A 16,913-nucleotide genomic window follows, 5' to 3' on the forward strand; every position below is an offset into this window, starting at 1 on the left:
GGAACATAACAGGGATGTCCACTCTCATCACTGTTAATTTAACATAGTACTGGAAGTCCAAGCCACAGCAATCAGACAACAAAAAGAAATAAAGGCATCCAAATTGGTAAGGAAGAAGAAAACTTTCACTATTTGCAGACGACATGATGCTCTATATAGAAAACCTAAAAGACTCTACCAAAAAAATTGCCTGAACTGATACACAAATTCAGTAAAGTCACAGGATACAAAATGTACAGAAATCTGTAGTATTTCTACATACTAATAATGAAGCAGCAGAAAGAGAAATCAAGAAATCAATCCCATTTACAATTGCACCCAAAACCATAAAATATATAGGAATAAACATAAGCAAAGAGATGAAAGACCTATACTCTGAAAACTATAAAACACACATGAAAGAAATTGAAGATGATGACAGAAATGGAAGAACATTCCATGCTCATGGAAAGACAATATTGTTAAAATGTCCATACTACCCAAAGCAATCTATACATTTAATGCAACCCCTATCAAAATACCACCAGCATTTTTCACAGAGCTGGAACAAACAATCCTAAAATTTGTATGGAACCACAAAAGACCCCAAATAGCCAAAGCAACTTTGAAAAAGAAAAGCAAAGCTGGACACATCACAATTCTGGACTTCAAGTTATAATACTCGAAGTTATTTTACCAAGCTGTGGTGGTCAAAACAATATGGTACTGGCACAAAAATAGACATAGATCACTGCAACAGGATAGAAACTCGGAAGGGAACTCACAACTATATGGTTAATTAATCTTTGACAGAGCAGGAAAGAATATGCAATGGGAAAAAGACAGTCTCTTCAACAAATGGTGTTGGGAGAAGTGGACAGCAACATACAGAAGAATGAAACTGGACCACTTACACCATACAAAAATTAAAAATGGATTAAAGACCTAAATAAGAGACTCAAAAGCATAAAAATCCTAGAGGAAAACACAGGCAGTAACCTCTTTGACATCAGTCATAGCAACTTCCTTCTACATATGTCTCCTGAGGCAAGGGAAACAAAAGCAAAACTGTTGGGACTTCATCTAAATAAAAAGCTGTACAGCAAAGGAAACGGTCAATAAAACTAAAAGGCAGCCTACAGAATGGGAGAAGATATTTGCAAATGACATATCTGATAATGGGTTAGTATCCAAAACGTATGAAGAATTTATAAAACTTACCACCTGAAAAAATGATAATCCAATTAAAAAATGAGCAGAAGACATGAGCATTTCTCCAAAGAAGTCATACAGATGATCAATAGACACATGAAGAGATGCTCAACATCACTGATCAGCGGGGAAATACAAATCAAAACTACAATGAGATACTACCCCACACATGTCAGAATGGCTAAAATCAACAACTAGGAAACAACAGATGTCAGTGAGGATGTGGAAAAAGGGGAACCCTCTTGCACCGTTGGTGGTAATGCAAACTGGTACACCCACTCTGGAAAAGTGTGGAGGTTCCTCAAAAAGTTAAAAATAGAACTACCCTATGATCCAGCATTGCACTACTAGGTATTTAGCCAAAGAATACAAAAATACTAATTCAAAGGGATATGTGCACTGCAATGTTTGTAGCAGCATTATCAACAACAGCCAAATTATGGGAACAGCCCAAATGTCCATTGACTGATGAATGGATAAAGAAGAAGTAGGGTGGATGTATGCATGCATGCAATGGAATATACATGTATAGCCATAAAAAATGAAATCTTGCCATTTGCAATGACATAGATGGAGCTGGAGAGTATTATCCTAAGTGAAGTAAGTCAGAGAAAGACAAATACCATATGATTTCACTCATATGTGGAATTTAAGAAACAAGCAAAGGGAAAAAGAGAGAGAGGCAAAGCAAGAAACAGACTCTTAACTGTAGAGAACAAACTGATGGTTATAAGAGGGGAGGGGAGTGGGGGATGGGTGAAATAAGTGATGGGGACAAAGGAGTGTACTTGTGATGAGCACCAGGTGTTGTGTAGAAATGTTGAATCACTAAATTATGTACCTGAAACTAACACTGTATGTTAACTAGCGGAATTTAAATAAAAACTTAAAAAAAATTAAATTACATAAACTAACACACACACACACACACACACACACACACACACGAAATATGCTCACAATAGATATGTGACTTGCCTAGCATTTTCCTTATGATACTAATCCAGAAATGGAGGTAGAGAAAAGGAGAGAATAAGCACTCCCAGGCAAACTGTGACATGTAAAATTTAACTTGAAAACCTCCACATCCCTTTTCTTCTTCCTTTTCCCCAACCATGATGTGTCCCTCTCCCTGAGAGCTCCTGTCCCCTATGACTCCACAACAGTTGATGCTCTGCTCCAGAGAGTTTAATAGATTTATTTCCAGGGTGCTTTTGTTTTGTTTTGTTTTTTTTTTTTTGGTGTTTTGGCTCTATCAAAAATTTTTTTTAGCAGCAAGGCCAAATGAAAGGAAAATTGGTGGGTCCAGGAAGTCCTACAGAGAGCTACCAAGGTCACACCATACTGTAGTTGGTCACCTTACTTACCTTTAAAGAAAGTCATGAGAAAAGTAAATCTGACCCAGGTGTCTTAATATTAGCAAAGAAACTCAACAGTAGTGTCACAAGGACTGGTAGGAGGAGGACTTCTCAAGGCTCATGTAGCTGTGAGTGACTCCACCACCCTGAGTGACTCCTGGGTCTTTGGGTGTACATACTGCATAGTGCCCTGGTGGCTCATGGGAATGCATGAAGGGCCGTCTGGAGGGCTGGCCTGACAAGGTGAGAGGAGTACTGCCAGTATCATTCTTGCCTCACAGTCAGTCAGTCAGGAGAATCCCCTCAGGGGCCTCCCTTCTCTCCTGTCATACGAAGTGCAGTTTGTTTTGCCTCGTCGGCTCGTGAACCTTTATAATACACATCAGGACCTGAGTAGCCAGAGCAGCTAGCAGAAGGCAAACAGCTACTGACCATAGGAAGAGAGCAGGCATGGAAAGAAGAAAATAGTGAGAGACACGAGAGCCTTCCAAGTCTGAGTTTGTCAAACAAGGTCTTTTTGGAGTTTGGGATGAAAGAGAATCCAGCCGTAGGTGTGAAAGAAGGAAAGCGCAAAATGAAAAAGAAAAGAATTGCAAGGTTTTTGTGTGCATGCATTATTAGTTGTAATTGCTTTTTTTTTTTTTTTTTTGCATAACTAAAATAAAGGTTTAGTTTTCTATTAAATAAAAATTCGGGAATTTAAAAAATCTGTGGGCTCAGTGTGCAAGAACCCAAGAGTGGAAAACCATAGGAAGCTGAGTCCCTGCCCTTAAAAAATGGTACTCAGTAAACTATTAGGTATAAAGTAAATACAAATTCAGTTCACAATGAGATTCTATTACTCATGTGTTAGAATAGCTAAAATTAAAAAGACTGACCATTGTAAGAGTTGGTGAAGATGTGGAATAGCTAGATCTCTCACAGAAGACTGATGGAAATGCAAAATGAACAGTCACTTTAGAAAACTGTTTATCAAATTCTTACAAATTTAAAAATGTACTTCCATAGATAACTAGTAATTCCACTCCTATAAAAACATTATGTCCACACAAAACTTGTACTTGAATGTTTATAGTAGTTTTGTTCATAATAACCAAAACTGGAAACAACTCAAATGTCCATCAACGGTGAATGGATAAACTGTGGTATAACCATTCAATGGAATATAATACTCAGCAGTAAAAAGTAATGAACATTGTGGAACATTGTGGAAAAATCTGAAAAGCAACATTGTGGAAAACGCTGTGGAAAAATCTGAAAAGCAATATGGTAAATGAAGGAAGTGAGACATAAGAAACTATGATTCTGTTTATCTAAAATTCATGAAAAGGAAAAAACAAAGTGACAGAAAGTAAATCATTGGTTGCCAGTCGCTGCAAAGGGGGTACAAAGGAAGTTTATTGGGGGAGATACATGATTGTATGTATATATTTGGCAGAATTCATTGACTGGTGTACTGTAACTGGGTAGTTTATTTCATGTAAATTATACTCAATAAAGCCAATGAAAAAATTGGGGTATTTATATTCTAAAATAAACACTTTGCTAAAATTATGTGATACTTTTATATAGCAGTTTATCAACAAATTCCACGTTGAATCAGTGTGTAGTAACATTTTGGCACTCCTTTCTATCCACATAGTTTAAATGGTCAAAATTTGAAGGAAGAATTTTAAGTCACTCTGAGTTTTAGGTTTGTTTTGTTTTCAGATTACTCTAGTTCCTCAAGTATCTCAGATTCCAAGGTAAGAAGGGTAAACAGCTAAATATGTGTGGTTAGAAAAAGCTCCTTAGGACTTTTAAAGATCCCTTACTTCTCTGCCAAAGCTAGTATTCTAGAATGCTTTGTTTTTTATTTGGTTGGGTTTTGTTTTGTTTTATTTTAAATCCGTTTTATAGAGGTACAATTTACAAACATTAAAATGCACCCATACATAGATACGGACAAATGTGTACATACCTGTGTAACCTACACAATTATTATACAGAACACTTTCATCATCCAGAAAGTTCTGTCATGTCCCTTTACTGCTAATACCCCCCCACCCTACCCTGGGCCCCAGGAAATCACTGATCTCACTATAGATTAGTCTTGCTCTTTCTACAGTTTTGTAAGAATGGTGTCTCATAGTCTCAATTCTCTGTGTTTGGTTTCCTTTATCGAGCATAATGCCTTTTAAGACTCATTCATTTTCTATCAGTGCTTCATTTTTATTGTTGTGTTCCATTACATGGCTATATAACAATTTATCCATTTACCTTTTGAATTATGGATAGTTTTTGTGTGAACATGATTTTTTTCCCCATTGCTCTTAGCTAATACTCAGAAATGGGGGCACCTGGGTGGCTCAGTCAGTTAAGCGTCAGATTCTTGATTTCGGATCACATCATGATCTCATGTTCATGAGATCAAGCCCCACATTGGGCTTTGCACAGGATGTGGAACCCGCTTAAGATTCTCTTTCTCTCTGCCCTTCCCCCCCAATTAAAAAAAAAAAAAAAAATATATATATTAAAAGATACTCAGAAGTGGAACTTCTGGGTTGTATGATAAGTGTAGTTAAACTTTATAGGGAACTGGCAAAATGATCTTCAAAGTGATTATACCACTTCACATTCCTATTAGTGTATGAGAGTTCCAGTTGCTCCACATTCTCAGCAATGTTTTATGTTAGTCTTTAATTTTAGCCCTTTTAATGAATGTATAATGTTATCTCAGTGTGGTTTTAATTTGTATTTTCCTTATGATTAATAATGTTTTGAGTACTTTTTTTGTGTGCTAATTGGCCATTCTTTTATTTTTTTGGTGAAGTGTCTTCAGATGTTTTGCCCATTTTAAATTGGATCATCTTCTTATTAATGAATTGCAGGAATTCTTTATTCTGCACAGCAGTTCTTTATTAGATGTTTGTGGCTTGTTTTTTTCATTTTCTTAATGGTAACCTTTAAAGAGCAGAAGTTATTAATTTATTTTGATATGAAGCCCATTTTATAACTTTTTTCTTCTGTGGTTTGTTTGATATTCTTTTTTTATTTTTCTGAAAGAGAGTGTGTGTGTGCATGTGCAAAAGTGGGGGGAGGGACAGAAGGAAAGGGAGAAAGAATCTCAAGCAGGCTCCACACTCATTGCAGAGCCCTTGACCCCATGATCCCCAGGTCATGACCTGAGCCGAAACCAAGAGTCGGATTCTCAACCAACTGAGCCCTCCAATCGCCCCTGTTTGATGTCCTAAGAAAGATTTCTTTTGTTTTTTCCTATAAGCTTTAAGTTTTTGTGTGACTCATTCTGATTTAATTGTTGTGTTTTGTGTGTAGTGGTGTCAAAGTTCATTTTTTCATATGGCCATCCAGTTGTTCCAGCACCTTGTTGAATAGAATCTTATATTTCTCCATTAAATTAACCTTTAAATCTTTGTCAAAAGTCAGTCAACCATGTACATAGAAAAGCTTTTTAAAATTTGTTAGTCTAAATCTTGATATAGTAAGTGTACGATTTTGCTCAATTTTTTAATGATAACATTTACAAGATGTTTATTAGCCTAGTTTAAGACAAAAGTAATCATATAATATGAACAATTGAACTGAATTGAATTCTTTAAATTTTTTTAATATACAAATTAATTTAGTCTCTGCTATTCAAATATATAACACATTGATTACAAGATTTTGTTTTGTTTTTATTCATTGTGGGTTTTTTTAAAGGTTGGGACTAGATGGAAGGATGTGGTCTCCAAATGTATCCGGTGCCATTTCCAGCCACTGCTTTTGTTTTACGCAAACCCAGATGGCACAGCAGTTTCTACTGAAGATGCACTTAGGCAGGTCATCAACTGGTCACATTATAAATCCGTTGCAGAAAATATGGGTAATTTTTAAAAGTTCTTTTTAGTGTTCTTTATAGTATCATAGTCATACTAAGTATTAATATAGTGAAGATAAAATGAATTTTGAGGATAATTTCAAAATTCAGTTTCAGTAAAGCAGAATTCAGGAAAATTCTTACTTGGAGTTAATCTTTATAAGGAAGCCTTTCCCCACCAGTGGCCTCCAAAGCACCCTCAGGAGCCACCCACTTCTGTGGTCACACAAGCACAGAAGGGGATACTTGACTGGAAGCTCTTTCTAGCAGTAAAAATTGAGAGTTAAAGTGAGTTATACCCTGAAAAAGTCCAAAGGAGCCAGGCCATTTTTGGATGCACTACAAAGCAGATAGAAATCCTTTAAAAATGTCAGTCCTTTGAGTTTATAAGCAGTTATCCACAATACTAAAAATGATTCAGGGGAGCCTGGCTGGCTTGGTCAGTGGAACATGACTCGATCTCAGGGTTGTGAACTCGAGCCCCACACTGGGTGTAGAAATTGCTTAAAGAAAAAAAAAATTCAAACTTCTTTTCTTCTGGTGGGGAGGAGGATGGGAATAATACGTTTTTGTTTGTCTTTTAAGGATGTGAAAAGCCCTCAATTTATAAGTCAGATAATTCAAAAGAAAATGGATTTGGTGATCAGGCAAAACAGAGAGAAAATCAGAAATTTCAAACAGATAATATATCATCATTTAATCGGAGCCACATTCAAACAAGTGACGGTAGAGGACCAGGTATGTGTTTAAATTGTTATTTTCACATTGTCCCTGAGTGATTACGTTTCCCCCTTTCCTCTTTACTGAATCCGTAATTTCTGGTAAGTACCGTAGAAAAGGAGGGTGCTTAACTAACTTTGCTTGGCCATGAAGAGAAAATAACAACTAGATAGCAAAATTTTGTCTTTTACACATTTCTCTCAGACTTATAGTTTGATCTGAACAGTTGGACTCGACTACTGTTTGGGTTTCTCCATACACTCAGAGCTGTAGTAGGCTGGAGGCAATCTGGACAGTTACCAAAGAAAGTCATAATATGGCCTTCTAGGAGCTAATTATTAACTTGGAGAGGAAAAACATGAGTTAATAATTTGGCACATATGCTAAATTTAAATTTACCATTAGTGAATGCAACAGTAGTAGTTCAAAGTTATTATAGTTGTACTTTATACTTAACCTCATTTTTATTCAACTCTGTCTTGTTATTGTCATCTCACAACTTTAATTTTCACAAACCAAGTTCTGTGACTTGGGTCCAAAATGAGACATTGCAGCATGGTGTGTATAGTTATGGTCTAGAAATTTATTGAACTCTGAGTAGGTTGATGTTCAGGATGATTTTATAAGCGGCTTTAAAATGCATTAATGAAATAATGTCTAACCATAAAAGTAACCCATTTAATCAAGGGTGGTAGGATCCAGAATTAACAATTGTCATCAACAAAGAATTACAATAAATGCTTTTAAAAGTTCTTAATGGAACTATACCTTTTACCCTCTGTATTGTCATACTCTTAGATTAAGCTGTTTGTCAAAAGAGAACTACTTTTGAGCCCAGAAACTGTGTATGTGATTACAAACACAAACATTAGAACCAGACAACTTGGGTTCGTAATCCTGGTTCTACATTTACAAGCTCTGTGAACTTGGGCAAGTTTTCAACTTCTCTGTGCCTCAGTTTCCTAATCCACAATGGAGGCAGTAATTGTACCCACCTCAAAGAATTAAATGAGTTAAGACTTAAAATAGTGTCTGACACATAGTGACCACTCAGTTACCTTTAGCTTTTATTATTTCAATACAAGATCTCTTTTTTCCTTTTACACTAGCTTTAGGAGCAATACAAGAAGTTTTAAAAGCCAACATGCATCTCCAGTGTCAGAATAAATCACATTGAGTTTTTTGGTTAAACAAAAAAAATGAGTTCATTGTATACTTTATATTTTGTTTTTAATATATAGCATCTTAAAATTTTTATATAGTTCAATTTGTACTTTTGTTGAGCAATTTGAAAAATGATCTATATCATTTATAAGAATGATTTCTTTTACAGTTAAGTTAAGTCACAGTGATCAAAGGGAAAAAATAAAAGACATTTCCAGAGAATGTGCTTTAAAAGCCATTGAACAGAGAAACTTACTTTCCTCACAAAGGAAAGATTTGGAGAGGGGACAAAGAAAAGATTTGGGCCGACATAAAGGTAAGTTAGAGCTAATAGTGTTCATTTGAAAAGGAGTTGCTAAAATCTTATTTTTAAACCAAATTTTATAACTTTAATACAACTTAATATAATTCATTTATATTTATTCTATATATTTGTTTACATGTTATGTTGTATATCTCAATATTATTTCTTTAATACACTTATTAAATCTATAAATATAAAACTTTTCTGGTTCTTATTTAATTCTGGCCTGGAATACTTGTGCTTTTTCTAATGTTTTAACTTTCCTTTTAATTATAAATTCAATTCACCCATATGGTACATTCAAATAAGAAGGAAGGTTATAAAATTAAGTGAGAAGAGCAGCCCCTCACCTTCCCTCTGTTTCACTGTTAATAGTGTGCAGTTCATTATGAGCATGTCTTACTCTTTATGGCTTTATCCTCTTTTCTTAAGGACATACCACAATTTAAATGATACTTGCTAGACTTTAAAACTTGATTTAAGATTTTTGCTGCAGTGATATCCTTTTACATATACCTTTGTGTCCTTTTTTGCGTATAGCCAGAGCATAAAATTATTTCAGGAGAATTGCTGGGTTGAGGTGTATTTATTCTTAATTTTGATGGATGTGGCTCAGTTGCTCTCCTAAAAGACTGAACCAGTCTGCACTCCCACTGACTGTGATTAGATGTCTGCTTCTTCACATTCTTATCAGCAGTTGGCTTAACAAACTTTAAATCTTTACCAGTATAAGAGATGGAAAATACTTTTATTATTATGACTTTCATTAATGATGAGTGAGATAGAATACTGGCTTTTTTTTTTTTTTTAAAGCTTTAATTATGATCTACTACAGAGGTCATTTTCTAAAATCAGTATATAACTACTTACCTTATAAATGCCTCTCATTAAGCATAGAGAATGAGGAAAACACTTTTCAATGTCAAATCACTATGTGATATAATATAAATCTTATAATTATTATTCACTTATTACTGCTTAACATTTCTTCTCAAACAAGGTATTTGGCTTGTAACTAAGAAATGTCTCTGAAGAGTATTCATTTGTATCTTTATTTAATTATTTAAAGATTTGGTTGATGAAGACCTTCCACATTTCAAGTCTGGATCACCTCCTGCCCCAAATGGCTTTAGACAATATGGAAACCCACATCTCTATCATAGTCAAGGAAAAGGACCATGTAAACATGACCGAGTTGCCCATCAGAGTCGAGCTTCTGCACAAACACTGAGTTCAAGTAAATCCCAGATTCTTGCCCCAGGAGAGAAAGTAACTGGCAAAGTTAAGAGTGACAGTGGCACTGGATATGATACAGACAGCAGCCAAGATTCTAGGGATAAAGGAAGCAGCTATAGTGGCAGCAGTAAAAGCCGGACCCGAGGTTGGAAACCTATGAGAGAAACGTTAAATGTTGATAGTATTTTTAATGAAAGTGAAAAAAGGCAACATAGTCCAAGACATAAATCAAATATCAGTAACAAACCTAAATGTAGCAAAGATCAGAGTTTTAACAACTGGCCAAAAGAAAACCCAAAGCAAAAATGTTTAATGACCATATATGAAGATGATATGAAGCAGGAAATAGGAAGCAGGAGTTCCCTTGAATCTAATGGAAAAGGAGCAGAGAAAAATAAAGGCCTCAAAGAGACTAAAGTTCATGGTGACAACTGGCAGATGCAGAGGACTGAGTCTGGATACGAAAGTAGTGATCATGTCAGTAATGGATCTGCTAATTTGGATTCACCTGTTATCGATGGAAACGGTACAGTAACGGATATCAGTGGTGTTAAAGAAACAGTATCCTGCAGGTAATGCACAAATTAAATGAATGATTTCCCCCCATCATTCTCTCCTGTTATGTGAAGTAATTTCAAAGTCTGGGGTCAATTAAGTGTAATGGAAAGAGCTTGACTTCAGAGTGAAGAGACCTCTGGGATATTGCAGGTTATTTGATAGTTCAGGTTTCTGTTTTTAATAGTTATTTCCTGATTCCAAAAATATTTTTAGGAAATTTTAGAAGTACAGAAATACATTGTTATTGTTGCCACTGATAACTGTTAATACATACTACAGGTTTTAAAGCATAGATTTAAATTGGTGGCGTCTCAGTCATTAAGCTAATTATTTAATTCTTCAGTCTATTTAATGTTCATTATCCCATCTCTAGTATCTGTAACTCAGAGCTGGGGATATTTTCTACTTTCACAGCCAGTTCCATGGAAGAGAGATTTTTTCCTTTAGCAAATATAAAAGAATGCAGCCAAATAACTAAGTCTGTGTTCAATTAATTTTTAATTAATTCTGAATATATTTGTATGTTACTGTTGGCAGTACATTTGCCCTTTTCTGTGTAACCTCTAAAGCATGTCCACAGCTTAATTGGCTGATTTCTTACGTCAGTCTAGCCACAATTTCTGCTTTTAATCCACCTAAAACATCTTAATTTGTTATAGCTGGTGTTTCATCACATTTATTATTAAAAAGCCAGGTTTGAAAAAATCAACTGCTTGTGTTTTATTAAAATAATCATGCAATAAAGACTTCAGAAAACTTTTTTATTTCGCAGGATAATTTCATAACACATCTTGGAAAGGGGTAGCCTATGGTAGTAGAAAGATCAGGACTTTGCAACCAGATAGACTTGGATCTTAAGTATTGGGCAAATTAATTTGACTTTGACAGCCTTAATTGCCTTTTGTAAAATGAGGATGATAACTACTTTTAAGTGTTGCTGTGGCAATGTAAATTAAATAATGCACATTAATTCCCTAGAACAACACATGTCATATAATTGCTTAACAAATGTTATTTCCTTTCTTTTTCTTAGATTCTGACTAAAATAATAATTCATGATAGCTGATGTATTTGATGTATGTTTTCTTCTGTTTTCTAGTGACCAGGTAAAGACAAACAACCTAAATATAGAATGTGTCAGCTCTTCCTCCCAACAGAGCAAAAACTACTCAGAAGGTAAAATTTTATTTACGTATATTGTAATAGTAGCTATAAAGAATAAATTGTGGTAATAAGAGTAAAGAAGCTAGGAACGGTCCTGTTACTGATAAGATTATGAGTAATGAGGATGGAAGTTGAGAGAGTTCATGCTTTTAAAGGCTTTGAAAGGATGGGAATAGCTACTTCAGGGAACTGGCAAAGAGGGGAGTGTCAGTCAGGATAGGCTAGGTTCTAGGCTACGCAGTGGTAACAACTTCAGAATCTCAGTGTATCAACACACATTTGATTTTTGCTGATGATATATGACCAGTGGAGGCCCGAATGGAGTCTCTTCCTAGAAATCACTCAGTGCCCCAGGCTAATGAGACTCCATCTCCATAGATGCTTCTCTGAACCTTGCAGTATTGTGGGGAGAGGAGATTGAGGGAGGACACAACAGTCACTTAAAACTTCAACCCAGAAGTGATACATGTACTTCCACTCAAATCTCATTGGCCGCGGCAAGTCTTACAGACAAGCCTAATTTCAAAGAGGGTGGAAAAGTAGTCTTACCTGTGCCTGGAAGGTGAACTGAAATGTGTGTGGACAGTCCTAATGTCTGCCACAGGAGTTAGGGACAGGATAGAAAAATGGATAAGCAGCCGGTTGGAAAAGTTCAGTTTGGAAACAGTAAATATATTAATGGGGTGGCATTATTATAGGTGATCCATTACCCACACAAAGCAGCCCAGAAACAAAATTAGATGTTTGAATGTATATAGAATTCAGGGCTGCTAATGAGAGGATATACCTGAAGGATTTGGGGGAGAAGGATCAAGAAAAGGATGAGCAAGGGGATTATTGAGGTTGCAATCAAAAACTGTATTTTCAAATGTTAGAATTCAGAGGATTAGAAGAGATACAATTTTTCACAATAAAAAATAGCCATGAAGAACAAATTTTAAAGTTTGTTTTTAATCTTTATCATTCTTAAGGCTTTTGTGGAGATTATTTCAAGGTTACAGACTTTGAATATGATTAAATGTTAAATCATTTTGTTTTTATCAAGTGGTATAATATCAGAAGGAAACACTTATATTAAGGAAATAACCTTCCTTTCCTATATAAAAATGTCTCGCCTCTTTTAAAAATCTGATAAAAGTCTGGTAAGCAAGTATTACAGGAAACAGTAAAGGGCTGGCCAGAAATCAACAGCAGAAGTCGGTGAAATTGAACAATAACCACAAGTTCAGTGCTTTTTACAAAACGATGCTTGCTTCCTGATAGTAATAAAAACATAACGTCATAGAGATTTTGATGGTCAAGAATGCATTGCTATAAGAGCTTCGCAGCGGTTTTCCCCATTTAATACGAAAGAGTATGTATGTAACCTACTTAAAAATATTTTTTTATTGTGGAAAAAAAGATATTTTTTATTGTGGTAAAGTACACATAACAAAATTTGCCATTCTAACCATTTTTAAGTGACAGTTCAGTGGTGTTAAGAACATTCACATAGTTGTACAACCATCACTACCATCCACCTCCAGGTCTCTTTCAACTTCTCAGACTGAAATTCTGTACCCATTAAACAGTTCTCTATTTCCCCCTCTCTCCCAGCCCCCAGTAACTACCATTCTACTTTCTGTCTCTATGAATTTGACTACTGTGGGTACCTCAGATAAATGGAATCATACAATACTTGTTTTTTGTGACTGGCTTATTTCACTTAACATAATGTCTTCAGAGTTCATCCATGTTGTGGCATATGTCAGAACTGCATTCCTTTTTAAGGCTGAATAATGTTATGTTGTGTGATATAACACATTATGTTTATCCATTCATCTGTTGATGGACGTTTGGGTTGTTCCTGTCTTTTGGCTATAATGAGTAATGCTCCTATGAACATTGGTGTACAAATACCTGAGAATTCCTGCTTTCATTTCTTTTGAGTATATACCCAGAAGTGCAATTGTGGGATTCTGTGGTAATTATGTGTTTAATTTTTGAGGAACCACCACACTGTTTTCAACAGCTGCTACACTATTTTACATTCCCACCAGCAATGCACAAGCATTCCAACTTCTCCATATTTTCACCAACACTTGGTGTTTTCTGGGGTTTTGTTTTGATAATTATCATCATTAATCACTAATAAGTGTGCAGTGGTTTCTTACTGTGGTTTTGTGTAACCCACTTATTTGACCACATAAATTATATTATGTCAAAATTATTTCTTATTTAATTAATGTCAAAGCCTACCATAGTTCTTTAAGCTGTTCTTTGCCTTGAGAATCTTTGTTAATGTTCCTGCCTAATGGTGTCTCTATGTATTCCCCTCCCCGACCCTTTGAGAACATGTTAAAAGTAGTACAGGAATTTTTTTTCCCAAGCCAAAAACATACCCTGTGTGGATTTTTGTTTTCAGTAAGGCACAATTTAATTTAATTCTTTGTGATTTGGGATGACTTTCTTGGTTTTCTCCTACTTATTTGTAAAATGGGGGCACACTTATATTATTGGCCTGAAGAATCACTTTCTATAAGTAGCTAACAGATTTAGAAAGTTAAGGAGCTTTAGAAATTTTTTTATTTTCATATTTCGTTTGATATTTAAGTGAGTTTTTAATACAATCCAAACAAATTTGTTTGATGTCAGAGAACTAAAAATCTATAGTTGTGCCATCGTAATTATTTCTTGGTATTTTTTCATTGACAAAGATATGTAGATTTCTCTGCCTATGTCATTATGGGTTCTGCTGCCTAAAGCTATTATTTGGGAACATTGTTGAAATTTCACAGTGCCATTTCGATTATTTTAGCTCCTCTTTTAAAATGGGTCACTGATTAGGAGAATTTCAAATGCCTTAAATTACATTCAAGACAGACTTTATATTGTTCAAAAGTACATGGTTGGGAGAAAGTATCACATATTGTAAGAATACAGGTAGTTTGGTCTATGCAAGGCTGAGTGCGTTTGTGGAAATTATGAGATAATAGGTAGAGGGTGGACAGAAGCCAAATCATGATGAAACTTTTATGCTATTTTTAAATCCTACAGTAAGTGGAAAGGCACCAGAGGACAAGGAGAGGAATATATTCCAGTTGGCATTTTAGAAAGACTGGTGGCAATGTAGAGGGTAAATTTGGAGCAGTGAGAGAAACATTAGTTAGATGACTATTTGAACAGCCTGGAGAGAAAAGGTGGGGGCATAAACTAAGGCAGTACCAGTATCACAAAAGAAGATTTGGGAGTTTATAAGAATGTGTAGACAATGGAGTCAGTTTTTATAACAGATGTACAAAAGGGAGGAAAAGGAGGAAGCTGGGGATAGCTGTTATCTGAGACTTGTGTAAGTAGATACACCATTTACCAAATCAAAGAATATAAGAAGAAGAAACAACTTTATGAGAGGAGATGCCAAATTTATTTTTGGATTTGTTTATCATCTAGGTAAATAGATTTTTCAGGCAGTTAAGGACATATGTCTACAACTCAGGAGAGACGATATATTTGGTAACCAGACGCATATATGGGAATTGAATGCCATAGACGTGGACTGCATCACTCAGGAAAACTGGAGACAAAGGAAAAAACTTGGGATTTGCTGAGTAAGAGAGATGAGCTAAGGATAGAGAGAAAGAGCAACTTTGGGAAGGTATGAGGAGTAGCTAAAAGGTATGAGAAAAAAGGAGAGAAGAGTATCACAGGGAAACCAGGAAAATGGGGAGCTTCAAGAAGACAAGTTGCCACAGATTGAGCAGAATAAGGATAAAAAATGTGGATTTTTTTTTTTAAGGATTAAAAATTTGATTTAGCAGTTAGTAAGTCATTAGTGAAAGAGGAAAAGCAGTGTTAGAGGAACATTAGGAATGAAGCAAGCTTGAGGTAGGACTGAAGTATTTAGAAGTAAAGGGCCATGATGTTTGTAACTTAAAGTGGTTCAGAAAAAAATGTTAATGGGTGAATCTGGGTAAAGGGTATACAGGTATCCTTTGTACTAGTTTTAATCTTTCAGTTTTTCTGGGCTTTTTAAAATTATTTTCAAATAAAATGTCTTAGAAAATTATAGTACAATAAAAAGTTAATAAAAGAGAAGTAAAGAAATGTCTGTTCAAAGAAGCAGTACTTAGAGGAGAAGGAAGCAACCAAGAGCTTAGTTTTGCATTTATGTTACAGAGGGTAAGGAACTAATGATGTACAGGGCAAGAGAAAGGTGCTAAGACTAGAACAGAATAGTAATTGATGGAGTAAGATCTCTGAAGGTAGAAGGAAAATGAAACAAAGAAGGTAAAGAGGCCAGTTAAAGTTTTGTGATTTTTCCAAAGCATTCAAATTTTATTAAAAACAATTTTTTATTGTAAATCAGATCGTTGATTAGATTACTGCTCTTGAATGTTTAAGCTTTGTAATTGTAGTTTTACTGTTATATTTTGAAGTCTCCCTATGCAACAAGAGTGAAGATTACATTGTCTAGACCAGCAGTTTGGTTTTATTGCTACCTAAGCCTATTTTAAACATAGGTCATCTTTTCAGATGAAATATATGTTTTGATTTCTTGACTCTTGGGCTTTTTAAAAAAAATAAAGTATCAAAATTAGCATTGTTAATTAAAGCTTCTTGCCTGATGTTAAGGTGTCTTCTGTGCCAAGTGTAAAGATCAGACTATTTTAGATTTGCAGAGAACCTGGAGCCAAAAGTCCCAGTAAAGATACATAGATGTCTGTGTCAGCAGAAGAGAAAAGTAACACATCTATTTTTAAGTTAGTTGGAATTCTGAAGTCAGACCACTTGGTTGAATGCCTGCCATAGTGATATTAAAATTTCAAACATGTTTATAAGACCTCTGCTGCCTCCTGCTGTCTGTTACGTGGATACGTTAATAATAGTGAAGAGTTTTTTAAGAATTAGTGTTTCTTTGGTGTTTGTGAATAATAAACCTGAAATTATGGATAAGTTAAGTAAACATTCTGAAGTTAAAATCAAGATGAGTGGAGAATTATAATGTAACTTCAACTTAACAAATTTTTCAGGCTGAAAAATTATTGAAGTTCTTTTTGACATTACTTTTTTTTAATCCCCCCCCATCATAAAGTAGCTGTTGAAGAGAGAGGCTGTTTTTGAGCCTCAGCAGTGGGTCAGGCTTACAAGCAACTAACACTCTCTGGGATAAATTATACTGCCTTTTATTTTTAAGATTTGTATAAGTGTGGCACTTGATAGACTCAAGATAGGTCAGGGGGAAAGGTAAGAAGAATTTGTCTCAGTTTATACTTATCTAGTCCTGGTTCTGTGAGTCGGGAACATGGTGGACAGGGTGGGGATGATTTAAAAGAAGAAAAACAGTTACATTTTCCATGTGATTGTTTATTCATTCTCTAGA

General features: G+C 35.1%; 1 protein-coding gene across 4 annotated transcripts in view; it reads left to right on the forward strand.

Moving 5' to 3' along the window:
- The window catches only part of USP53 (ubiquitin specific peptidase 53), a 66,848-nt gene that overhangs the window by 43,484 nt on the left and 6,451 nt on the right, over positions 1 to 16,913 (forward strand). For all 4 annotated transcript variants that reach the window (XM_032401098.1, XM_032401099.1, XM_032401100.1 and 1 more), the window contains 5 exons: positions 6,252 to 6,414; positions 6,994 to 7,146; positions 8,462 to 8,608; positions 9,666 to 10,404; positions 11,490 to 11,566. In XM_032401098.1, coding sequence (XP_032256989.1) covers positions 6,252 to 6,414; positions 6,994 to 7,146; positions 8,462 to 8,608; positions 9,666 to 10,404; positions 11,490 to 11,566 — 1,279 coding nt within the window. The remainder of the gene's footprint in view (positions 1 to 6,251; positions 6,415 to 6,993; positions 7,147 to 8,461; positions 8,609 to 9,665; positions 10,405 to 11,489; positions 11,567 to 16,913) is intronic.

This window comes from Phoca vitulina, unplaced genomic scaffold (genome assembly GCF_004348235.1).
Source record: "Phoca vitulina isolate PV1807 unplaced genomic scaffold, GSC_HSeal_1.0 scaffold3, whole genome shotgun sequence".
NCBI lineage: Eukaryota > Metazoa > Chordata > Mammalia > Carnivora > Phocidae > Phoca > Phoca vitulina.